Source organism: Hippopotamus amphibius, chromosome 5 (genome assembly GCF_030028045.1).
Source record: "Hippopotamus amphibius kiboko isolate mHipAmp2 chromosome 5, mHipAmp2.hap2, whole genome shotgun sequence".
Classification (NCBI taxonomy): Eukaryota; Metazoa; Chordata; class Mammalia; order Artiodactyla; family Hippopotamidae; genus Hippopotamus; species Hippopotamus amphibius.
In genome coordinates, this window is record NC_080190.1 from 65,483,086 (window position 1) to 65,509,180 (window position 26,095).

Sequence of the window (26,095 nt, forward strand, 5' to 3'; positions counted from 1 at the left end):
AGAATGCCATGCAGAAATAAAGGCAGAGGAGGGGACGATGTTTTTACAAGTCAGAGAACACCAAGGACTGCCAGCAAACCACCAGCCTTGGGCAGATTCTTTCTCACAGGCCTCAGAAGGAACCGGTCCTGCCCACACCTTGATCAGGACAGTGAGACAATGAACATGTGCTGTTCAAGCTACCCTGTTTATGGTCCTTTGTTACAGCAGTCCTAGCAAACTCATACACCTAGATTCCCAAACTAGCCCCACACCTCAGTAGGTTGACAAAGGAGGAACGGGAAGCACAGGGTGACACCACCACTCCTAGTTGCCTTATGTCCTCTCTGAGCGTCCAAGTGTTGGAGCAGTGTCTGGGTTCGGGAAGCCTCCAGAAGCCCTGGAGTCCACTGCTGCCTGGCTCCCTGGTGGGCAAAAGCAGCCTGAAGCTGGTCCTTGTGGATCTGCTTGAGGGGACTGCTACACTCAGCTTTGGGGTGCAAACCAACGCCTGCCACTTAGGGACAGTTGTTGCAGGGGGTACTACAAAGGAAACCACTCACTTGGACACATTTCAAATACCCACTCTTACAATCCACTTCTCATGTATTTCACGTACTCCAAATCTTTTAACCATTTCCAATGGCTGCCCAGTCAAACAGTTAACTCAACACTCCCTCCTTATTGCATCATCTTAGACTCAATTAAAAACTGGTTTTGTTTAAATATTCTTACCAGTCTCTCCAACATACACATCATTTCAGTTCTTTAAAGCAAGTTGTTTATAGCTATAGGCCTTCTTCTGATCCTGGCTACATCCCCCCAGGGAAGTCTTACAAAGTCTCTAGTTGAGAGCAAGAGGTCCTGAGGGGGTTGCCCAATGTTGTCTCTGGACACAACCTCACAACCAGAAAAACAAGTCAAAACCAAGCCTTAGAGGCACAGAATCAGTTACAGAAAATGCATGAACAAGGGTCAGCAGAGGTTGCCCGGGCCACACCCCAGGCTATCTGGAAAGTGCTTACTTGATAAGTCTTCTGTAAATGGTAACCCATAGCAGTAATCATCTATCAATAGATGTACTGATCTGTCTGTGAATTAGGTCATATCTGGGGAAGATGACCTCCAAGGGAAGGTATCATACAAGGCACAGTTAATTGAATGTTCTTGGACTTCAAGCACCTGATGATCAGCCCCTGCCTCTCTCTACATGCATCTCCCCCATTTCTACCTCATCCTCAGACTTTATGTCCCAGGTATATTTAGTGTAACCATGTAATTAATCATCCAATCTGGGACACTTTTGAGACTGAGGACACATTAATAAGTTTTTTTGGAACAGCAGGCATAAATTGGACTATTTTGTGCCATCTGGGATTTCTGGTTTCCCTAGTCACATGGAATTACTTAGAGTTCCATAACATGCCATGGGCTCTTATATCTCCAGACTGTTGCATATGCTCTCACTTCTTGGAACATCCTCTTCTCCCTGGTCCACTGGGAGCACATTCTATAGCCCCCTCCTCTGTGGAGCCTTCCCCAGAACTCACAGATGGCCATGGACCTGTCACTGTCTTTCTTATCTTCAATTTTATGGCTCACCACAAGATCAGTAACCTCTTGAGGACAGACATTATTTCTTTTCATCTTTGTGTTCTCTAGCCTATTCCATGTTGCAGGTACTCAACAGATATGTGTCTAATCAATGATTTTGTGACTAGCCTGGAGAAGAGGTGGGTGTGAGAACTGAGTTCAAATGTGTGGAGTTGTCATCACAAAGAGGGCCTAGACTTGATTTATGTGACCATAAGAATAAAGAATATTGACTGGAAGCTTCAAGGAGATATATTTTAGCTCAATATTAAGAAGAACTTTCTAGCCAACAGGATTACACAGAAAATGAACAGGCAACCTTGGGCAGTAGAGAGCTCCCTGTCACTGGGGCTGTTTTGTTGACAAACACTAGCATACAGTATGGATTCTGTATGGTAGGAATTCTGAGGCGAGGATTCAGACATGTAAGGGGTGAGTGGACATAATAATTACCTTAGATTCTGATTCATCTGTTTATTCATTCAATGAATATTTATTGGGCATGAGGCATTGCAACAGAAGTTTGATGAATTTATACAAAACAAACACACCCATAATGTAACCTGTAGAGCAAGGCCCTAGGCTTGGTGATAAACAAGATAGATGTCCAAAAAACACATGAAAAGATGCTCAACATCACTAATCATCAGAGAAATGCAAGTCAAAGCCACAATGAGGTACCACCTCACACCAGTCAGAATGGCCATCATCACAAAATCTAGAAATAATAAATGCTGGAGAGGGTGTGGAGAAAAGGGAACTCTCCTGCACTGTTGGTGGGGATGTAAGTTAGTACAGCCACTATGGAAAACAGTTTGGAGGTTCCTGAAAAAACTAAAAATAGAACTACCATATCATCCAGTAATCCCACTCCTGGGCATATACCCAGAGAAAACCATAATCCAAAAAGAAACATGTACCACAGTGTTCATTGCAGCACTATTTACAACAGCCAGGATATGGAGGCAACCTAAATGCCCATCAACAGATGAATGGATAAAGAAGATGTGGCAATATACACAATGGAATATTACTCAGCCATAAAAAGGAATGAAATTGAGCTGTATGTAATGAGGTGGATAGACCTAGAGTCTGTCATACAGAGCGAAGTAAGCCAGAAAGAGAAAAACAAATACCGTATGCTAACTCATATAAACGGAATCTAAAAGAATGGGTACTGATGAACCCAGTGAGAGGGCAAGAATAAGGATGAAGATGCAGAGAATGGACTGGAGGACACGGGGTTGGGGGGGTTGCGAAGGGGAAGCTGGGACGAAGTGAGAGAGTAGCATTGACATATGTACACTACCAACTGTTAAATAGCTAGTAGGAAGTTGCTGTATAACAAAGGGAGATCAACTCAATGATGGGTGATGCCTTAGAGGGCCACGACAGGGAGGGTTGGGAGAGAGTCACGGGAGGGAGGGGACATGGGGATATATGTATAAATACAGATGATTCACTCTGGTGTACCTCGAAAGCTGGTACAAGAGTGTAAAGCAATTATATATATAAAGAGCTAAAAAAAAAAGAGTGTAAAGCAATTATATATATATAAAGAGCTAAAAAAAAAAAGATAGATGTGGCCTCTAACCTCTTGGGGCTGACAGGCTTGCAGGAGAGATATATGAAATTATAGGAATTACTGGGTATTCAAAGAGGGTGTGAGGAGAGAACTTGGGATAGGAACAAAAGAAGGGACATTTAAGTTGAAAAGGGATGAATGTAGGAAAGTTGTTTAGTTCCACAATCTTAGATCTTTCTGGAGAGCTTAGACTTATTCTTTCTTTTCTGATGCCTGCTCTTCCAGTTGGGTGACCTCCCTGAGTGCTGACTTAGACGAGTCTATGGCTGCCAGCTCCAGAGCTGAGTGCTGCTCAGGTGACAGGTTACCGGTAACTGACCATCCTAGGGGAGACAGGTGGGGTGCATAAGCCACGTGGGGTCATTACTCAGGGCTCTTTCTTTCCTCCTTTCTTCTCTAAAAGATCTTCAGAAGTCTAGTCACACAGGCTTCGGGACAATAGGGGCACAGGCAATGCCATGGTAGGTAAACCCCAAGAGCCTGGCAGAGGGTCAACTTTCAGAGCAGCCAGCTCTCATCAAAGCACCCAGTGATACTGGCCACAATCCAGAATCCTATGTATGAAGTAGAAAAGACACAACAGGTGAGATGGGGGCATGTGATCACAGGATTTCCTCCTGTACACTGATGGAAAATAGCACCAGGATAATACAGCAGCCATTCATGAAATGTTTGCTTGATTTTAGCAAACAATAAGAAAAACATACCTTCACTGTGGGCCAGGCACTGTGCTGAGTGGTTGTCTATGCCTTATCTTATTTCCACATCAAACAGCCCCATAAGTTTGGCAGAATTATCATCGTTATTTTACAGATGAGGAAACTGAAGCCTAGTGTCAAAACTTATCTAAGGCCACACAGCTACAGAATGGCAAGTCTGACTGTCTCCAGAGCATGTGGTTCAGGCTTCTGTTCTGAGGACTTTTCATGGGGATAAATGAAAGCCCAACAAAGCAGAGAGGGTTTCTGAACTCCAAAAGTAGGTAAGCCCTCAGAATACCAGTTTAGCAGGAGAGGAATCTAAAACCTGAGTTCACAGCATAGACAGGGTCAAAAGAAGATCAATGAACTAGAAAAAATTTTTAATTACTCGTGTTACAAAGATAATCTCTCTAATATATAAATCCATATATCCATACAAGGACTAACAACCTTGAAAATGGACAAAGAATATGAATTGAGACAACAGGAAATATATACAAATAGCATTTAAGCATATAAAAAGATGTTCAACCACACTGATTAAAGAAGTACAAATTAAAACTAAACCAAGGTAACACTATCTCCTAGAAACTTGAAAATTCTGTGGGATGCAGCTATTATGGGCTTAAATGTATAATATATTTGAAAAGAAGGAAATTGAAAGTCAATGACTTAAGTATCCATGTCAAGAAATTATAAAAATACAAACTAAAGCAAAAGAAAAGAAAATGGATGAAAGAAAAGAAGAGAACCCCAAAACCTAAAGTTGTTTTTTTGGGGAAAAGGCTAATAAACATAATAACCCTGGCAGGATTGATCGAGGAATGAGAGAGAGAATGAGAAAATTCAGTGCAATATCAGAAATGAAAAAGATATCACTATATCACTGTAGTTCCTAGAGATAATACAAAGACACTGCCTATGATATAAACTTGAAAATGTAGATACTTTGAAAAATTTCCTAGAAAAATGCAGTAGATGCCAACAAAAAAAATTACAGATTTAGAATTACCAGGTTTATAAATATGAAGATTTTATAGCAGACATTATAAAAAATGCTTCAATGATTAATTGGGTACATTTCAAATAAGTGGGGGAAAAAATAGAAAGCCTTAGTAAAGAAATAGAAGATTTAAAGAACCAAATGGAAATTGTAGAACTGCAAAATATAATAACTGAACTAAAATCTTAGTGCATGGGCTCAAAAGCATAATAGAAATGGAAGAGGAAAGAATCAGTGAACTGGAAGATATACAATGGAAATTACCCAGTCTGAAAAACAGAGAGAAACTGGACCAAAAAAAAAAAGGGAAGAGAGCCTCAGGGACCTATGGGACTGTAACAAAAGATCTAACATTTGTTCTATCAAAGTACCAGAAGAACAAGAGAAAGAAAGAGTGCAGGGCTAAAGAAGAACTCAAAGAAATAACGGTTGAAAACATCCCAAATTTGGCAAGAGACAAAGCTAGAGATTCAAGAAGCTGAACAAATCAAACAGAATAAAGCCAAGGAAATCCACATGCAGACACATCATTATTAAACTTCTGAAAACTAAAGACAAAAAAAGAAATATCTTAAAAGCAGCCAGAGAAAAACAACACCTCATCTATAAAGGAAAAAAAAAAAAGTTGAATGGCAGCAGATTTCTCCTCAGACATCACGGAGATCAGAAGGAAGTGGCACAATATTTTTCAGGTGACATAAAAAAAGAACTGTCACCCCAGAAGCCTATACCCAAGCACAAATATCCTGTAGGAATAAAGAAATAAAGGCATTCTCATATGAAGGAAAACTAAGATGATTTGTTACCAGCAGACATGCCCTAAAAGAATGGCTAAAGAAAGTTCTTTAAACAGAAAGGAAATAATAATAGAAGAAACCTCGGAATATCAGGAAGGAAGGAAGAAAACAGTAAGTAAAAAATATGTGTAAATAGGCTTTCCATCTCCTGAGTTTTCTGATAATGTTTGACAGTTGAAGCAAAAATTATAACATTGCCTAATATAATTCTAAATGTATATAGAGAACATATTTAAGACAATTATGTTATAAAAAGGGGAGGGTAAATTAACATAAAGGGAAGTAAGGTTTCTATATTTAGAAACCTTCACTTGAACTCATAAGACAGTGATACCAGTAGACTATGATAAGTTTTGTAAATACAATGCAATACCTAGAGCAACCACTGAAAAGCTATACAAAGAGATAACACTCGAAAACACCATAGGTAAATCAAAATAGAATTCTTAAAAAATGTCCAACTAACCCACAGGAAATCAGGAAAAAGAAAACAGAAAAACAAAAACAGATTGATGTAATGGATTTTTTAAAATGAAGAGCTATACTCATAGAAAAACAGATCATAGAAAAAGAGATCAGATGTGTGGCTGGGTCAGAGGAGGGGTTAGATGAAGGTGCTCAAAAGGTACAAACTTCCAGTTATAAGACAAATAAGTACTAAGCTTGTAGTATACAACATGATAAATATAAATAACACTGCTGTATGTTATGTATGAAAATTGTTAAAGTAAATCCTAAGGGTTCTCATCACAAGGAAAAAATTTTTTCTATTTCTTAAATTTTGTATCTATATGAGATGATGGATATTCACTAAACTTATTGTGATAACCATTTCATGATGTATGTAAGTCAAATCATTACGTTGTATACCTTAAACTTATACAGTGCTGTATAGCAATCATATCTCAGTAAAACTGCTAGGAAAAAAATCATTAAAAAAAAATGAAATCCCAGAAAAACTTTTGTAGATATAGATAAAATTCTAAAATTTGTATGGGACTTCCCTGGTGGTGCAGTGTTTAAGAATCCACCTGCCAATGCAGGGGACGTGGGTTCGATCCCTGGTCCAGGAAGATCCCACATGTTGCAGAACAACTAAATCCGTGCACCACAACTACTGAGCCCACGTGCCGCAACTACTGAAGGCCAAGCGCCTAGAGCCCATGCTCCACAACAAGAGAAGCCACCACAATGAGAATCCTGCGCACCACAACAAAGAGCAACCCCCGCTTGCCACAACTAGAGAAAGTCCGTGCGCGACAGCAAAGACCCAATGCAGCAACACAGCCAAAAAAATAAAATAAAGTATAAAGGGAAATAATAAATAACTAAAATTTGTATGGAAAGGCAAAGGAACTAGAAGAGTGAATACAATCTTAAAAGACAAAGCTGGAAATCTGTGATATTGTGATTTATCATAAGAAATATATATCTATCTAGTCTTCATCTTCATTCCTAGCTCCTAAAACCCTTGGAATTTCCTAAATGATGAGAGAGCTAAAGGTGTCTTTTGTTATTCATAACTGGCTCCTTCAATCACACACCTGGCTTTATGTTAATGAGGTAACTTTTGGTTGCCAGGGGAACCTTTCAGCCCTACCCCCTGACTGGGGCTGGCTATGGACTCAATCACCAATGGCCAATTATTTAATCAATCATGCTTACCTACTCAAGCCTCCATAAAAACCCAAGAGGATGGGGTCTGAAGAGCTTCTGGGTTGGTAAGCATGTCCACATGTTGGGAGTGGCACACTGCAGTTCCCCAGGGACAGATGCTCCTGCAGGTGGGATCTTGCCCTAGCTACCTCTTCATCTAGCTGTTCATCTGTATCCAATACCCTTTACAATAAACTGGTAAACATACGTAAATATTTACCTGAGCTTTGTGAATCATTCTAGCAAACTTTCAAAGCCGAGGAGGGGATCGTGAGAACCCCAGTTTAACACCGGTCAGTCAGAAACACAGATGACAACCCGGACTTGCGACTGGTGTTGTTAGGAGCAAGGGCTTGGGTGCCTGCAGCCACAGAAAGCCAAATTCTGACAGCGGTTGTTCGGAGCAAAGTACTGGTTTTATTGCAGCACACCCAGCAAGGGAGTGGGAGACAAGTCTCAGACCTACTCTATCTGGTCTTTGGGTGGGGGACGTTTTGAAGGGGAAGAACAAAGAAGCTGGGATTAATAAACATGAGGTGACATTTCTGTGACTGTGGTTTTGGGAGTCAGGAGGTCTCTGATTTAGGATTCTGTGGCCAGGTGGTCCATGGCTCAGGGGCCTGTGAGCTCACCTTGCCCTGGAGAAACAACCTGAGTGTGTACGTTAATGATATCTATAAAAGCAACCTGAATACATTAAGAGTGTTATTGACAACAGCAATTTTAGTCATCTGATTCTGGTTGATGAGTGTTCAGTTAGCACAGGATTGAGGTCAGAGGGGACAAGAAAGGGAATAAAGTTTTGCACTGAGAGAGTAATCATCACCTCGGTAAGGGAACTCAGTTTCAGCGGGACTCGGTTTCAGTGTCTGAGGTGGAGGCAGCCTTGTGGGACTGGGCCCTTAACCTGTGGGGTCTGATGCTATCTCCAGGCAGATAGCGTCAGAATTAAGTTAAACTTGCAGGACGTGCAGTTGGTTCCTGCTGAAATGGAGAAATGCTTGGTGTGGGAAAACCCCCATGCATCTGGTGTCAGAAGTATGGAGAGTGGAGGAGAAAAAATAGAGTTTTCCCCGACAAAGTTTTATACCCCTAGATATCAAGATGTATTTAAAACTACAGTTACTAAGAGAGTGTAGTATTGGCAGAATGGTAGGCTCATATAGCACTCGGATAGAACAAGAGTCCAGAGACAGACCCACACGTATATGGACACTTGAATTTTGATAAAGTTGATACCACAGAAAAGCAAGTCAAAGACAGTGTTTTCAGAAATGGTGCTGGTCAAATAGATATTTGCAGGGGAAAAAATATGGCTCTTGACCTCTCTCTTACACCATACACAAAAACCAGTTCCAGATTGATCATAGATCTAAATGTGAAAGGTAAGATAATAAACCTTCTAGATAATAATATGGAAAAATATCTTCATAACTGTGGGTAGGCAAAGATCTCTTAAGTAGGACACAAACACCATTCATCACTAAGGACAAAATTAATCAATTGGGCTAAGATAAAGTTAGGAATTTGTCTCCATCAAAAGACTGCATTTGGAGACAGATGAGCCAGCCATGAGGGGAGAATACATTTTTAAACACACATAAGGAAGGATTTCTCTGAGCATCAGCTTCCTCATCTATAGCGTTAAGTGAGATAATATGCTTAAGAGGAGTCGCGCAGTGCCTGGCACATAAGAAGTATCCCATAACATTTATATTGCTTCTCTTATAACTGAGGCATCCCGGCAGGAGGAAAACCATTTCCTGGCAGACAGACTCTCTCCTCTCTTTGACGCTCCATAAAGAGCAGTCAGAAGGGTTTCCTCTCAATTCTCTCGTAAACCTTATAAGCCAGTGTTGAGGGCATTCCATGAGGTACCCCCTTCAATCCCAAAGCTGCAATCTGCACAGAGACCCAGTGTTCAGTTTTAAACAACACAGTGGTAGGGGTGAGAGGTGCAGTGGGAGGATGAGTGGGTTTTATTCTCAACCGAGTCAGGTCACATTGTGGGAAATCCGCCAGGTGAGCTGAAAGCAGCACAGAAGTGCTGGCAGGAGGGAGGAAAGCCCTCTCTTCTTTCAAATACAGTCTCATTTGTCATAGTAGACACCAGGATTCCCAGAAGCATGTGAGAGGAGGCTTTCAGGATGGTTTCAAAGGGGTCACCTCATTCCCGCAGAGACAAGCCCTGGAGTAGCCAGAGCCTAAAGGGGGAACATTCTGACCTATGTGGATGGATGGAGAAGCACTGGAGGCAGGGCCCAGCTCAGAGGCCACCCCGAATGGGTCACTGCAGTGGTTTGAGTCCTCACCCTGCCGTGAGGAGGGGCAGAACTTCTGAAGGACTTGGGTTTGCCTCTAGCTATCCTCTTTCCTGCTCTTCTCCCCCCAGCAGAGGACATAGAGGTTAGAAGCCTCAGGCCACTGATATGAAGCCAGGGGTGCTGAGAAGGAAGGCCCCCGACTAGGCCCACACCCATCTCTTGTGAGGGCCAGCAGCCTCACTCCTAGGACAGCAACAAGCATCATCTGCAAACCCTTCCATGGTTTACGGAGCTTGTTTACACCCCTCGCAGCCTCTGATCTCACCTCAGCCCTGTGGACAAAGGATTATCCTGACCCCTTTTCCCAGCTGTCTGAGTTGAGCCTCAAAAAAACAAGGTGAACTACCCACGGTGGTTCTTGGGCTCAGGACTTCTACCATCCGCCTCCATCCTCCCTCCATCAAGATGCCAATAACAGATTAACTATACTTCAATTAAAAAAAAGATACCGACAACAGTCATTATTATTATTACCATTTTTGAGCATCTCTTGTGCGCTAGGCATATGACTCGGTGTTTCGCGTCTATTAGCTTGTTTGTCCTTTAGAAGGACTTGAGAAGTAGGTGAGGGTGCCCCATTTTACAAGCTCAGAGAGGGTCATAACATAGGTAGGTATACTTGGTGCTGGGCACTATTCTAAACACTTTCATTTGCATTACGTCATGCAATCTCAAAAATCCTCTGAGAATAAGTATCATCTCCATTTCAGAGATAGGGGAACTGAGGCTGAGACATCAGGTAAGTTGCCTGAGGCTGCACAGCTAAGAAGTAGAGCTAGAAATGGAACCAAGTATTCTTACCACACGTTTCACATCTCTGGCAGTACAGGCGACTTACCCAAGGTGGCACATCTAGGGAGTATCAGAAACCCATCAAAACCCTTGCCGAACTGGAAGCCCAGGGTCCTCCCACGCAGCTATCCTGCCTAGAGTAGGGCTGCAGGGATGCTTTGGATCCTGTCGGCGGCCTCCTCCTCTCCATCTAAGAGACAGCTCTCTGAGGATCAATCCCCAGAAACAGGACTCACGGAGGCAGACCCCTGCATGGTGGCAGACAGCCCAGTCAGGCCGACAGAGCTGGCATCCAGCCCAACCAAACTTTTTTGCCAGTTTTTCTCTCTCTGCCTGCCCCTGATTTTCATTCTCTCCCTTGGTCCCCATCGAAAGCGCTGAATTGGAGGTAGAGAGGGAGCTTGGAGGGACGGTGAGCGGGTCCTCTGTGAGCACCCCTGCCCCTCCAGGAAGGGTAAGAGGAGCTGGGTGGGGGCGAGGAGAGGGGTACTGGGGAGTGGTTCTGGAGTTGTGGGGCAGAGGTAACCTAGCAACCACTGGCTCATGTAGTCACAAAGCTACAGGCTTAACCACAGAACTGAAGAGCCTTCCCATTGACGTGTCCTTTTGCTCCTTCCTGCTGGGGCAGCAAGGGCTACTCACCCACATGCTATAGCGGCCACTTTCCTCGGTGAGCCTGGGGATCTCCACAGGGCAGGAAATAGACACTTCAGCCATGCAGGAGCCCAGGGGAGGGCCCAGAGGGGCCGAGGCCGGGAAAGGGACGTTCTGTCTCTGAACTGGTGTCAGCCTTCAGGCCCCTTGTGCCTGGCCAGCTGGGGGCCCAGGGAGAGACGGATAGAAGGTCAGGGCAGATGCAGCAGGGCGCTGGCCTGGCCCGCTAGAGGCCCTGGTGACCTCTTCACAGCAGCTGTGGGCTATGACCCATTAGTGGCTGATAAAATCAATTTAATAGTTTGCATCTGACATTGACAAAATGAAAACAAAAAGTAGGAGGAAACTATCCGTATGCATCATATACAACAAGGGTAAGAACTGCTTCAGTTTCACATACACACACAGGTGTATGCACACGTGTGTGTGTGTGTGAATTGGGTTATGATGTAAAAATGATTTTCTTATTATGGTCACAGTCAAAAGTATTAATATTTAAAAGTCTCTATTCTATCGCGTCCTTTTCCTGTAGGCAGGTGGATAGAGGGCTTCCAAATGCCCTGTCCTCAACCCTGCAGCAAGTAAGTGCTCTAGAGCCTAACCCCCATCATCAAGCATGTCCAAACTTCCTTCAAAGGAAGCCCTGCCAAGTGGTTTTCTCTTTAGGGAAAGATTCAGAGACTTTGAGTCAGGATGCCTGGCACCTTGCTGTTTGATGTCAAAGTCTTTCCCCTTCCCGGATCTCAGGCGGTGCTATCCGCTCCCCTCTACCCTAACCTGATGGAAGGCTGGCCCTAGGGGATCTCTGGCATCCCTTGCAGATTCTGTGACTCAGAGGATAACTCTCAGAATCCACTGATTTCCTGCCTCAACCCCGTCCTTGACACCTGCAATCCCAGCACTATATACACAGATGCATAGATTTAGATTACTCACAATTCTTGGCTTTAACACCTATTATCTTTCATTCATGTCATCTAATTTATTTAGTAATACGATGAACACTGGTAAATGCACCTCCCAAACCAAGAACTGGAATACCACCACCAACACATCATATGTGCTCCTCTCCTCCCCGCTCTCCCCTCCCCACCTGACTTCAGAAATAGCCACTATCTGAATTTCGTGTTTAGCATTTCACTGATTTTTTTCCCCTTGTTTTATCGCGTGTTTATGATCATTTTGCTTTCTTTTGAACTTCATTTTTAGAAAGGATCTCAGGCCATATGGTCTTCTGCAACTTGCTTTCCTGGACTTAGCCTCACGTTTGTATGATTCACCTATGCTGTTGTGTGTAGCTGTGGTTCATTCATTTTCGTTGCAATGTAATGTTCAGTTGTCTGAATGGACTACAGCATATTTATCCGCTTCTACCATTGGACATTTGGATTGTCCCCAGGTTTTTGCTAATTGGAACAATGTTGGTTTGAATATTCTTACACATAGCCCCCTTGGCACATCTGCAAGAGTTTCTCTGGGATATATTTCTGGGAGAGGAATTGCTGGGTGATACGGTGTGCAAATGTTCAGTTTCATACGAGATTGCCAATTTCTTCCCCTAAAGTCTCTGTTCCGGTTTACACTCCTACTGCCCGTCGACGAGAGCTCCTGTTATCCATCTTCCACACTAGTATTAAGCACCCTGGTCTTTACTCCATTAGAGGCCCTACAATGGCTACAGAAGCGAGGACCCAACTGGCAGAGCAACAACGGACGAGGTGTGGTCCCAAATGCCTTCCCTGCTGTGGAGAAGAACCAGGCTAGGCAGGTAGAGGGGGCCGGGGTGGGCAGAAGGCAAAGGAACGCAACAGACTGAGCGTCCAGGTGGAGGACAGCTTCCACTGACATTAGCCAGGCCCCTCCTGGGTAGGGAGAGGGTGTGGTGGCAGTGGGCAGGAGCACAGTAATTCCAGCGGTTTTCAGGGGGTGGCTTCCTCTGTTAGTTGGGAGTATGGGAGGCCAGCTAACAGCGGCTTTCAGAGAAAGTTTGCTTTATTTCTTTAAGTCCCAGATCCCTTAGAGGCGAATCGAGGACGGAACAGGAAACTCAGGGGCCTGGTCAGCGAAATCCTCAGAGGGTCCCAGGGCAAAATGCCTTGCTTAGCATATCCAGAGTCCATCTCTACTCCTCCAGAGGGACTCTCTTCAGCCAGGGCAACCGGAAGGGAAAGCAGACAGCGAGCAGGCAGGTGGTCCCACCAGGCCCCTGGCCGAGAGCAGCCCACCTCTGGATCCTCGCTGGACCGACTCCACCTCCTCTTCCAGGGGCAGAGGCACAGCGTCCTCAGGAGGGGGAGGGGTGCGGGTGGAGGACAGAGGACCTGAGACGCTCGTCTCCAGCGAAGCGAAGCGAGAGCTTGACGCTTCCCTGCAGCGACGCAGCCCTAATAGCCGCCCCATCAGCTCTGCGTGTCCCGGGAGGGGCCCCCACAGGAAAAGCACTCGCTGGCCTCATCTGGCCTTGGCACCAGCTTCGGCCCCGGGATGCTGAGTCTGGGCCAAAACTGCCCCTGAGGGCGAGGGGGGTTGGGTGACAGCCTATAGCTGTTTGGCTGGGGGAGAGGCCCGTGCTAGGGTCAGCCCCCGGCCCTGGAGGGGTATATCATGTGCCTTTGCTCACGTCCCGGTATTCGCTCCAATGCAGGTGGGCCTATAGCTTCTTCTTCTGGCTTTAGAAATGGTTTCTGAGAGAAAACTGGGGTCCTGGGAGAGTCTGTCTGAGTTTTTGCAGGTGGATCCTGGCTCCCTGCTCAGGCATCTTAGAAAGACAAGAGGGTCCCTGGGGCCGGATGGCATGGCTGGGAAAGGACCCTGGGGAAGGCCCAGCGTTGGTGCCTTGGGGGGCGGGTGGTGAAATCCTGGAAACGAGATTTCAGAGTATTTCAGGAATGGACTCTAATAAACTTGGGTGGGCACCGCTGCTTTGCTTCTTCTTGACCCTTTCCTTCTGTCCAAGGGCTGAGCCGAAACCTGAGAAGAAGTCAGGGTGCGGGCTAAGAAGCCACGAGGACAGCAGGCCCCAGAAAGAACTGATGATCCCAGGGATCGTGGATTTGGAGCTGATCCGAGAGGCACGGAGGCCCTCCAAGCCCCAAACCCCCGGTGCCTACCGCTTCGGCCGCCTCAGCCACCACTCCTTCTTCTCCCGGCACCATCCCCACCCCCAGCACGTGACCCACATCCAAGGTAGGGCTGGGGTCGGCCAGGGCCTGGCCGGTCGGCGGGGGTGGGGGGCTGCTGCAGAGGGAGGACCTAGCCCACACTGGGCCAAGCCAAGACTCAACCTGGGGCGGTGGTGGGGTGGGTTCCGAGGGCAGACGGTGTACCCAACAGGATTTACGTCACTGCTGATTCTCCCATTTTACAAATCAGAGAAGGGGATGAATGTTCTCCTCCAGAGCTGCGCTCTCTTCTCCAACTCGGGCCATTTCATCCACTCAGCTATGTATCCATCAAACATCTAATGAGTGCAAACTCTGGGTGCAAGCATGTTTTTAGGTCCTGGGGTTATGACAGAGACTAAGACAGATGGCCCCTGCCTCACAGAGCTGACTCTTTGGTGGGGAAGAATAGGAAACAGATAAGGTGCCAGAAGGTGGTAAGTGCCAAGGCTATACTGTATATAGAGTAGAGGCCTGACCAATAGCATGATATTTGAGCAAAGAATTAAGGAAGACAGGGCATAACCCATGTGGTTCTCAGGGGGAAGAGAGTCCCAGGCAGAGGGAACAGCAAGGACAAAGGCCTTGAGGCAAGAGCATCCTGGCTCTTGTTGGAGGAACAGAAGGAAGTCGGTGTGGCCGGAGCAGAGTAAGGAGAAGGGGAAAGGAGATGCATGAGAGAGGCAGCGGGACCCACATCGTGTGAGCCTTGGAGCTCCCCATGGTCACCATTCAGCCATCTCACAGAGTCAGATGGGAGCCATTGGAAGGTGTGAGAGCAAACAAGTAACAGAGGGACCTACAGGCTTCTGAATGGATGGTGGCTTGGACCAGGGAGGTAGTAATGGAGGGGTTAGTGGCCCTGCTCTAGTGATATACAGAAGGTAAGGCCAATGGGATTTGCCAATGGATTAAAAATGGAGTATGAGAGGGAGAGAGGAGTCAGGCTGACTCCCAGGTGTTGGGCCTGAGTAACTGGAAAACTGGAGTTGCATCGGCTGAGACAGAGGAGCCTACAGAAGGGGCCAGCGGTGGATGGGGAGGGTCAGGGGTTTGGTCTGGGACATGGGAGATGCAACATGTGAGATACCTCTTAGAATTCCAAGGGGAGATGCCGCGTAGGCAGTCGGGTCTGTTTGGGGCAGACACACAAACGTGAGAGCCATTCACATCGGGGTGGTGCCTGAAGTGGCGTGCTGGATGGGATCATCAGGGGCTGTGTAGATGCAGGGGAGTACCTGGCCTGAACCTGGGGACCCCAAGGCTAGGCGTTGAGGAGATGAAGAGGAAGCAGCAGAGGAGTGGCTGGTGAGCTAGGAGAACCCGAGAGAGTGAGGGGTCCTGGCACCAAAGGAAAGTGTTTCGGGAAGAGAATGTGAGCAACCAGGTTAAGTCCTAACCAGGCTGTTCCCCAAAGCTTCACTGTCTCATGATGCTATAATAACACACAAACCTTAGACCGGAGGGTCCTCACGTATAAACTGTCTCTAACCACCTCCAGGCTGCCGTGCACTCAGTCCTGCAAGGCTGACAGACACGTGGCCTGAAGTTTTATCCAGAGGGTCTCACTCCCTGTGATTTGAGCCCAGGCCCCTCTCATCACAAACTGTGGCTTAATGCCCCCACGTCCTCTTCTTGAAGCTGCCTGCCTCTGTGTGCTCACTTCATTGCCCTGTCATAGAAAACCGAAAGGACCAAATAGGCAACCAGGATTCACTCTGTAGCACAGGGTATTATAGTCAATATCTTGTATTTATATTTCAATATCTATAATTGAAAATAAACTGAAAAATATATATATAACTGAATCTCTTTGGCTGTATACCTGAAACTAACACAATACTGTAAATCAACTATACTTTGATTTTTAAAATTGATCACTTTAATTGACCAATTTAATAGAAAAATTGACCAAATTAATAGAAAAAAAGGAGAAACATTATTTGATCAAGATCATACATACAAGAAAATTATTTGACAAAAGTTAACTCGATGATTGGTGATGACTTAGAGGGGCTGGACAGGGAGTGTGGGAAGGAAAAAAAAAAAAGAAAACTGAAAGGACCCCAGGACTAGGGTCCCAGGAAGCCCAGGTTCTTGTCTCACCTCTGCCTGACTTGCTGCGCAACCTTGAGTGCAAGCTTTCGCTGCCATTCGAAGTGTCCCCAGGGGTGAGGTCACAGTGGTTGCAGGGGCCCTCCCAGCTCTAGAGATCTCTGAGCTTGCGGTTACTGGAAGAAGTGGGCCAAGTGCTCCCGCTGCTCACCAGCCTCTTCCCAGCCCCCTGGAGTTCTTGGGGTCCACTCAGGCCCCCCCTCCCACAGCCTCTGACCCTTCACAGATCTCACCGGGAAGCCTGTCTGTGTTGTCAGGGACGAGCCCTCTCTGGCCGCCTCACCTCAAGCCACACTCTCATCCCGCTATCTGATCGGTATGCCCACCACCTCGGTCCCCATTGGAGACCCGCTGTCCAATCGGGATCCCCAGCTTTCCTCTGGTGGGTACTTGGGCCACAGCCCCTCTACCTCGGGTTGTCCCTGTCCCCAAGGGCTGCCTGGCTTGGGCGGATGCCTGAGCAAGAAAGGGCCATTGCTCTTAGGTTGGGGGCGGGGGCGGGGGCGGGGGGGCCCCCCCGGTGGGGAGCCCCACTGTTCCTACTTCCTTGGACAGCTGCATTTTCATTACCCTCCACCCCCCGGGTCCTCGAAATGCACCTCTGCTTGGCTTTGAGATGTCTGAGGACAAGCAGATTTGGGCGATAGTCACGTGACTTACTGAGAGCAATGGCCACGTGACTTACAGCTCTAGCTAGGAAGTTTTGGAAATACTGTATTTTGTAACCTGTGTGCTCAGGCACCAGCCAATCAGAGCAGTCCGCCATAGACAGTGCGGGGGCGGGGGGGGGGGGGGGGCAAAGTGATGAGGGCAGCATTTCAGAGGCCTTTGCTCTGCCAAGCCTTACCCTTTCCCTTAAGGGCAGGGAGGACCCTGCAGAAGGGGCAGAGAGGCTTGGAAGGCTTGCTGCCATGCTCTTTACCAACCTCGCCAGGAGTCACTCAGTATGTCAGTAACTGGCACAGCATAGTGACTGAATCTCTGTCCTGGCTTTGAGTTCCTAACGGAGGCAAAGCTAGACTAAATCACAAATATCTTGGCACATGTAGCCGAACATTCACCAGCACCTCCCAGTACAGCCACAGGCTAGGACATCAGTATAGCAGCCATCACACACACACACCCACAAATGGTGTGATTCCTACTCCTTCCCTCAAGGGCTCCACCACTCCTGTGAAACTACCCCTCCCTTTAAGATGCAGGGCAGGAAGACGGGGAGGAGAGGAGGCTCTTCCACCTAGAGTCCTCCCCGCACCCAGTGTACGGGGAGGGCGGGGAAGAGGGCCCTACGTACCAGTTGGCTAGATCTTGTCCCCTCCTCCCAGAGGCCTGGAAGAAGGAGTTGAAAGACCTGGCTTCCCGGGTGGCCATCTTCACCAAGGAGAATGAGATGAAGAACAAGGAGGTGGGTGCAGAACAAAGGAACTGTCTGAGAAGAGATGAAATGGACCGACTCCCTTGTAATTAAATCCCTCCCACGTGGCTTCAAGCAGACCAGAGTAGGGCAAGCCTTCCCGGGAGGCGACGCTGTTGGCACAGGGGAGGGCCCATGAATACAACCGCAGGGAGAGGGTCACAGTGAGGGTTCAGAGGACAGAACGTACCTGGTGGAGAAATCCAAGAAGGGTTCATAGTTTAGAAGTGGATGGGGGAGGCGTTCCTAGTGGAGGCACACAGCACAGACGCTCACAAGCTGGAAAATGCAGGACGTCATTAGAGACCAGAGGGCTGAAGTACAGGGGACAAGTGGGCAGCAGTGCGGGAGAAGGTGGGAGGAGGGCTGACTTTGGATGTGGGCAAGATCAGCTTGCTTCTCATTTCTGAACCTAGTTTCATGTCTGATCTGATAAGGGGTGGAAAATCACTGAAGAATTTCAGACAGGATGGGGGTGGCCTCCTGGATGCTATTTATTGATAAACCAGTAAAGACAAGTGGGCGGCAGCTTGAAGATAGTTGGAACTGGCTTTAGGACAGGCTGAATCTGGTACTGCCCTTGTCTTGGGCAGCAGCGTTCCCGTCCCTGCTCTGCAGCTAACTCGCTGTGACACTCGAGGCAACTCAGCTAAGCTGTCTGGGTCTCAGTTTTCTTATATTTAAAATGGGGAGAAGGATACTACCAGTTTTAACTGGAGTTCCAGGGACAGGAGGTCCCAGGCCTTGTACCTGCAGGCATGGCTCAGGAAGGTTTCCCAGGGCAAAGAAAGGAGGCCAAGCTGTGGGGGACAGATCTGGGGGCAGCTGAGCTAAGAGTTAAGGTAGGCAGTGGGGGCCTTGGTGCAGGGCATTTTTCAAATCTCTGATGGGCTGGGGGAGGGGTATGGGGAGGGCCTACCCAGGAAGAAGTACAAGGACCACCTGAGAACCATGGGGGCCGCCAACATTCAGTGAAACTCCAGCAGGAAGAGCCATGGCTCTAATGGAAGGGCTGCCCCCACTGGCAAGAGGGGTCTAGGACAGGGTGGGGCTGGCCTGGTGGATATCCTGAGTCCCTGGGCTCCTCCTCTGCCTTTTCCCCTTTTCCCCTTCGCTTTCTCCTCTTTCTCCCTTTCCGCCTAGAGTCTCTGGCCGCTTTTTTCCCAGCAGAAGGAGGAGCCTCAGCGGGAACAGGGGGCAAAGTACTCAGCAGAGACTGGTAGGCTCATCCCTGCTTCCACCCGGGCCACAGCTCGCCGCCACTCCCGCCAGGGTGTACGAAACGCCCCTGCAAGCAGAGATGGAGGAGACCAGACCTTCATCCTGCAGGATCAGGAGTTGCTGGTGAGGCGCTGGGAAGGTTGGCGGCTGTAGACCCTAAAGAGGCCCTAGTCTGAGGGCAGAGAACATGGTGGTACCTGCTCCCAGGCTCACCGAGATCCAACTAGGACCCTCGCAAACTGCTTGCAAGCTTGGCTTCTCCCAGGGAGCCTTGCACCTGAGACCGTAAGACTCAAAAACCCCAGACCTGGGAGTCAGGAGTCTGGATTCCAATCCCCAGCTGCCTCTAGGTTTCTGTGTGAGCCTTTCCCTCTCTAAGTCCTTTCTCCCTCGGGACCTTAGTTCCATGATTTAGCCAAACTGGGAGCATGGAAACATTAGCACAAGGTCTGGTCCAGCTGTGGCACCTGATGAATTAAGGAAGGGCTCAAGGTGGTGGGATGAAAAGCCTGGAGGTGGAGGCCCTGCCTGGAGGTGGAGGCCCAGCCTGGAGGTGGAGGCCCGGCCTGGAGGTGGAGGCCCTGCCTGGTGCCTCCTCACCACACCCAGCGTGCTGCCCCTGCAGCCTGCAAGGCTGGTCCCAGCCACCTTCCCACACCCTGGAGCAGTCTGGTCTGTGCTGCAGCAAAGCATAAAGCCTCCTCTTCTGTGTTTGAGTTTCCCATGGGGCCCTCAGAGGCACGCAAGGACTTGTGCCAGTGGGCAAGGCAGTCAGAGTCTCTGTTCAAAGGCGCACGCGTTCTCCAGGAGAGGCCAGACCGTGACAGCATCTTGACACCTTCCCTGTGACCAGCACTTTAAAGCACGCAGTCCCCTTGGAGCCCTATGACAGTTCAGGGAATAGATAGAGCAAGCAGGGCCAGGATCCCCATTCCACAGATGTGGAGGCTGAGGCTCTGCCAGGGGACAGCCTGAGGCCCAGCTCCCCAGATAGGGAGCAGCATAGCAGGGACTAGAACATAGTGCTTTCTCCACCATAGGGCGACCTCACCCTGCCTGGAAGTAGGTTCTCAGGTCCTGTGGGGAGGGGGCACAGGGCAGGTAAGTTGGATGCAGAGAACGGAGAAGGGGCCCAGGCAGATGGGGGACGGGGGTCACCTCAGCGGGCGGGCAGGTACCCGGGGATGTGGGGGAGGGGTGCAGCCTGGCAGTTGCGGGCTTGGGGAGAGGCCTGGCCCAGTTTCCGCTCTGCCAGGGGTAAGGAAGACCTGCTGGCCACTCTCAGAGCCCCTCCGGTCCTGGCGAAACTGACTGCCAAGTGCCGGGGGGACCCTACTTTTCCTAGGACTCCGGGGGCTCCGCCTCCCACCGCGGGCCCCAGCTCCACATAGGCACACCCGCCATCGGCAGCCCGGCCTAGGGAGCCCCCATAGCCCCTCTAAGACAGAGCTGGATCTCTTGCCGGTGATCCTTGACTGGAGGACGCAGTGGGGAAAGGGCCCTGAAGGAGCGAAGACGCCAGAGGCTGAGAAGGCGGTTGGGAGGGAAGCGTGCGTGGCACTGGGCAGGAAGCAGCCCCCGGCGGAGCAGGGCACAGAACCAGCTGACTCCGACCCTCAGGCCGCCCACAGGGATCATCCCACCTCTTTGCTCACATCTCCAGACTCTGAACTTGGGAACTTCAGGGAGGGGAGGCCCGTGGGGTCCCTGAAATCCCCACACCAAGGACCCGAGCATTCGAGACTCGGTGCGTCTCTGAGGAGCTGACAGGCCAGCACTGACCTTGCCTTCCCAGTGAGGGACTTTGGGGTACAACCAACCCCAAGAGGGCTCAGGGATGAGAGGTCCAGGTGTCTGATTCTGAGGCTTCATTCTGCCACAACATCTCTGCTGCATGCCATCTTCTCTTGAGGCTTTAAATGCCTCATCTGCCCAGCAGGAAGGTTAAGAATCTTCCTCCAGGGCTACAGGCAGAGAAAAGTTTCTACATAGTGTAAAGTTCCGTGCAGAGGGGAGGCAGGGACCATTGTGGGAACCAATCTAGCCAAGCAAGGGCTCTGCGGGACCACTTCATGGCACGGGGCAGGGCGGCTGTGCAGCCAGCTAGCACATGCTGCCCAGCCCGGTTGACTCAGGCCTGTCCTTCTGCCCACAGATCCTGGAGCTGCTTTCTCAAGTCCTGCAAACAGACTCATTGAATGCTATCCAGTTCTGGCTACTCTACGCTCCCCCCAAGGGTGAGGACCCAGTCCCGGGCCCAGAACCTTGTCTGAGTGGAGGCTGCTGAGGGCCGTGTCCACTGTTTCTACAGGACTCAGATGTCACTTGGCTCCCACCCCAGGGCCGTACACGGGGGCGTCTCCTCCTTTTTGGAGCCCCAAACTAACCTTTTCCAGCTAGACAACGTCACTGTTCCCTCTCCCACACTCCTCAGCAGGGTGTCCACGACCCTGCTCCTTAGAGGCAACCCCCTTCTCCACGCTGACCACAGGCCTCAGCCCCTGGGAGGCAGACACTCAGAGGCCATACTCAGCAGACACAGGCTTTAATGCACCACTGTGGGAAGTGCACGTGCATTTGCAGAGATGCAAATACACACACAGAAGAGCACATACAGGTGCACCTCAACACAAAAATAGATGCATGCATACACACTGGGGGCGGGGGGGGGAGGGTGTATCCAAGTGGGAGGGTGGGGAGTGAGGAGAACTAGAGATCTGATTGGACGGGAGAGCGGAGGAGAAGGAGAAGCAGGAGGGGGCGTCCCCAGCAGGCTTCCCAGAGGGCCAGGGGGTGTAGTGGCAGGTGGACCAAGAACCAGGCACACACGACAGAGGTGTGGAAGGCCAAGGCACCCTGCACACACACGGGCCAGAGGGAAGTGCGGCCCTCCCCACGGGCCCCTGGGGGTAGAACGTGAGATGGTTAGAAGTTGCCGTCCAGGCCTGCTGGGCAGAAGAGCTGGAGGCCCTGCTCCCTGCCGGTCCCCCCCAGCAGCAGGATGGGGGCTGAGGCCTTGCCCCTGAGGATTCTTCCCCGGCTGTGTTTGCAGAGAAAGACATGGCGCTAGGGCTCCTGCAGACAGCAGTGGCTCAGCTCCTTCCCCAGCCTCTAGCCTCTATCCCAGCAGACAAGCTCCTGAACCAGCTCCAGGAAATTCAAGAGCCACTTCAAGAGAGGCAGCAGCGACCCTACAGGTGGGCTTCGCACCCCTCACCTGCCCCTCTGTTCCCAGACGTGCTCCCTCATACTCAGCCACCTGTCCTCCCAGGTGAGGCCAGTGGAGGCCAGCGGAGGGAGCCCGGTGCTGGCCAGAGCCTGGGCTGCCTAAGCCTGTCCTGGAGGAAGAGGCCCAGGCTCTCCCCTGGGCCCCCCACTTCTGCCTGTGTGGCTCAAAGGCTTACTCTGCCAGATCAGGCTCCGGGGGCCAGCTGTGGGGGATGCCAAGCGGTGACCTGTGTCTGTTGCGGCAAGACAGGGCTCGGGAAGCCACACCTGGCTCTCCAGAAGCTCTCGGTCCTTTGGAAGACAAAAGCAGAGAAGGAATGGTAACGCAAGGCAGGCAGAAGTACCTTTATGCGGGTATTAAGTCCTCTGGATGGCTGAAGAGGACTAATTATGAGCTGGAGAAAGGGGAGCTGAGGGGAGGCCGCACACAGGAGGGGAGCGGGGCCTGAGTGTCAGCCATGGGACCAGCGATGCTGAGTGCCTACTGTGTGTGCCTGACCCCACGGGGCATTTAACACATTTCTGGTCCATATAGCCACCCACAGAGGCAGTATGACCTCCATTTTACAGATGAGAAAGCTGAGGCTCAGGAACCGTTGAATGACAGCCCAAAGTCATCTGGCTGGGCAGCAGAAAAACTGAGATTCAGACTCAGGCTTAGCTGACTTCCAAGCCCAACGGTGCTCAGATTCACCGAGGAGCCTATTTAAAAGGCAGATGCCTCGAGATTGTCACACAGTAGACACAGGTCGGGGTGAACATGGAGATGTGTATTTCCAACAATCACCTGAGTATGTCTGACAGCGCCTGGGGAACACTGCTGGGATGAATAGGATTTGAACAAACAATGAGAGGGTGGGGAAAGTCAGGAGTGGAAGTCAGGAATGAGAAGCGCTAGGGAATGTTAAGTTTAGGAGTGGCTGGAGTGCAGGCAGATTGGTGAGAAGAGGGTGGGATGCTGTGCTGGCCTGGATGCGTTGAAGGTGTGGGTGCCTGCTCTGGCCCTGGACTTGGTTTTGTTTTCCACTTTGAGACCAGGGGCGGCACAGTGGCAAGGCAGCTTCCCTGTGACCTTGGGCAAACCACCTCCCATCTGCGAGCCTCCGTTTCATCTTCTCAAAACCCCATCTCCCAGGGTCAAAGAGAAGAAAAATTGCATCGGGTACATCAAAAGACTTGCTGAAGTGCAAAGCCAATACAAGATACGAGCGTTATCCGAGCTCGTCAGTAGTTCATTAGGGAAGCAGGGCTCCGGGCTTCCCCACTCACACAGGAAGGGTTCTCTGTAGGGGAGCAGTAGGCCAAGGGAGGGCCGGTGCACTGGCCTCCCTAAGCTCCCTACAGAAGGGACTCGGTTCCCTGTGGCCGCAGCAGGTGATGGAGTCACATTTGGTGGGGGTCCTGCTCAGGGCGGGGCCATCCCTGGACAGACATCTGTTGGCTCTCCGGGGGGGGGGGGGGCTCTTGTCTCTCCCTGGGGCAACTTCTCCACCTCCCTGCCTGCCCTGCCACTCAGCTCCAGCCTGACCTTCCCAGCCTCTCCTTGTGTTGGTTTTAGCCAATCCCCGAAGAAGACGAAGACACCACCTCTATCAAAAAGCGAAAAACCAGGTGAGAGTCCACACAGCAGGTCATTGGGAGCTCACTGAGGCCCACCATGGCTAGGTTCCTTGAGGGATTCAAGAACCCCCTGGAGATGGGTCCCTGCCCAAAGAAGCTGCTCATTTCATCCATCCGTCCACTCACTCACTCAGCAGATCCTTAATTAGTACCGAGATGCTAGCCTCTGGGATCACTGGGGGAGAATTTGGAGATGAGTTCCTGCTGCCGTGGAGCCTCCGTCCTAGGGCGAGGAGTGTAGACCACAAAGACACCTGAGGGGGACAGGTGCCATAAGGAAGATAACAGGGTGATGAGGCAGTCAGGAGAACTGGCAGGGTGGGGAGGGGCCCTTGAGCCGAGAGGCAGGAAGGATCTAGCCCTCTCTGGGTCAAGGGAGAGCCTGCAAGCAGGGTCTCCACCCTTGGTGTGTTGGTGAAAGAGCAGACAGGCCAGGGTGGCCGGAGCCTTGTGGGTTGGAGTCAGTGGTAAGAAATAAGACGGGGGAAAGGCCAGGCCTGCGGTCTCAGGCAGAGGGCATGGGGTTCCCTGGAGGGTTATGAGCAGGGCGTGGTGGGACCCCTCTGGCTGCCATGGGGGGGTCCAGAGGGGATGAGGGAGACCGGGGCGGGGGGAGGGGGGAAGGAAGGTTGGAGGGGAGAGGCGAGGACAGGTATTCTCGATGTACACTGTTAACCCCCATTAGACTGTAAAGGGCCCTGTGTGCCGGTGGCATGTCTGACAGAGTAGGTACTTCGCAGACATCTGTGACCTGGATGTAGGAGAGGGTGGTGTGAGGCTGGGGGAAGGGAGTCAGCCCCTCCCGGGTTGCCAGGAGATCCCAAGCAGGAGCCTGGCTTGACCCAGGCGCACACATCCCCCGAGGTCTGGCGGGGAGAAGGGGTCTCCCCAGATCTCCTGGGCAGCTCCCAGGTAGGGGCACGGCCCCTCACGCTCTCCTGCCTGCTGTGTCCCCCTCTCTCCCAGAGAACATCGGGAAAGCACAAGTTCTTCAGGTGCACTCCAGCCAGAACCCAGAAGAGAAGGCGGCAAAGCCAGAGGCAGAGGGCTGAGGAGTTCGCGCCACTTTGCCCACCTTGGTCAAGAAAAGCCCCTGCGTTCAAAGATTCAGCCCCCACCTCCTCAACAGCGACACCGGTTTTCCTATCACATGGAGCCTATTAAAATACTGTCTTCCCCTTAAGAGGACAGTTCCACTCTCCAATCAGCAGGAGGTCTGTTCTTGGGTAGTTTGCTCCAGGAGGGGGGATGAGCTGTACCAAACCATCCCGACTCCCTTGGAGAAAGCCTCCCCATGTGGGACTTCCCTGCTTCTGTCACGTTCCAGAGAACGGAAAGGGCAGGTGGTAGACGGGGCTCTGCTCCTCCTTGAGCCAAGACTCACAGGGCTCTGGGTAGATTAGAGCAGAGGCTGGGAACTCACAGGCCACTTTAGAATACTCATCCATACCAATTATTGAGTTCCTACCAGGCACTGAGGCAGGACTTAGTACTAGCTAATGATGAACACCATGTACTTTATATGTAGTACTATATTTGATGCTCCCCAAAGCTCTATGAGGTAGAGAATCACTCCCATTTTATAGATAAAAAAACTGAGCAAGGCTCAGAAAGGTGAATTAACTTGTCCAAGGCCACACAGTAAGTGAGAACCAGGATCCAAACACAACATGTCTGGTTCTAGAATCCCTGCTCCTATCTGCTGTGCTCTGCTGCCTTACGAACAGCAACCCTCACCAAAAGTTATGGTTACATTCCTGAAGAGCATAGGGTTAGCAAAATGGTGCTTGGCAAGATCAAGAAGGAAAGGGACGCTATATACACATGACCCAGATGCAGCTGGGGTGTGTCTCTATCCTTTAAGATACAGAGAAGATGGCCTTGACCCTCTGGGAAGTCCAATGTCTTCCTTGAGATTTCTGCAAATTGCTTGGGTGGGAGTGGAAGAGTCGGCATTGAGTGTTTACAATCTCATGGTCACCTGTGGCTCTGAGCTCCTACTTCTACTGACTTAGTTCAGTCAATGGATTGTGGCTCCATTCTATCCTCCCAGCACTGCCCCCTTCCCCCCACATCAATTCAGATGACCCATTCACACAAAGCTTGTGCCCAGCAGGCTTCAACCAAGATCAGGGGCTGGATGGAGATTTGCTGTGAATCCAGCAAACAGCTTCACGGTCAATACTAAATCATCTTGTTTTTCAAAATCCTTGGCCACGGGACTTCCCTGCTGGTCCAGTGGTAAAGAATCC

General features: G+C 49.9%; 1 protein-coding gene across 8 annotated transcripts in view; it reads left to right on the top strand.

Moving 5' to 3' along the window:
- TBATA (thymus, brain and testes associated) overlaps positions 1-25,123 on the top strand; it is a 32,682-nt gene extending 7,559 nt beyond the window's left edge. Inside the window, exons 2-10 of one of the 8 annotated variants that reach the window (XM_057737490.1) lie at positions 12,746-12,802; positions 14,041-14,270; positions 16,587-16,676; positions 17,686-17,765; positions 18,942-19,118; positions 21,151-21,232; positions 22,048-22,192; positions 23,782-23,834; positions 24,810-25,034. In XM_057737490.1, coding sequence (XP_057593473.1) covers positions 12,756-12,802; positions 14,041-14,270; positions 16,587-16,676; positions 17,686-17,765; positions 18,942-19,118; positions 21,151-21,232; positions 22,048-22,192; positions 23,782-23,834; positions 24,810-24,895 — 990 coding nt within the window. In that variant the 5' untranslated portion in view covers positions 12,746-12,755 and the 3' untranslated portion in view covers positions 24,896-25,034. Of the gene's footprint in view, positions 1-12,648; positions 12,853-14,040; positions 14,271-16,586; positions 16,677-17,685; positions 17,766-18,917; positions 19,119-21,150; positions 21,233-22,047; positions 22,193-23,781; positions 23,835-24,809 lie in introns of all 8 variants that reach the window. The other 7 variants (XM_057737491.1, XM_057737489.1, XM_057737487.1 and 4 more) reach the window with 7 other exon arrangements.
- The last annotated feature ends 972 nt before the right edge of the window (positions 25,124-26,095 follow it).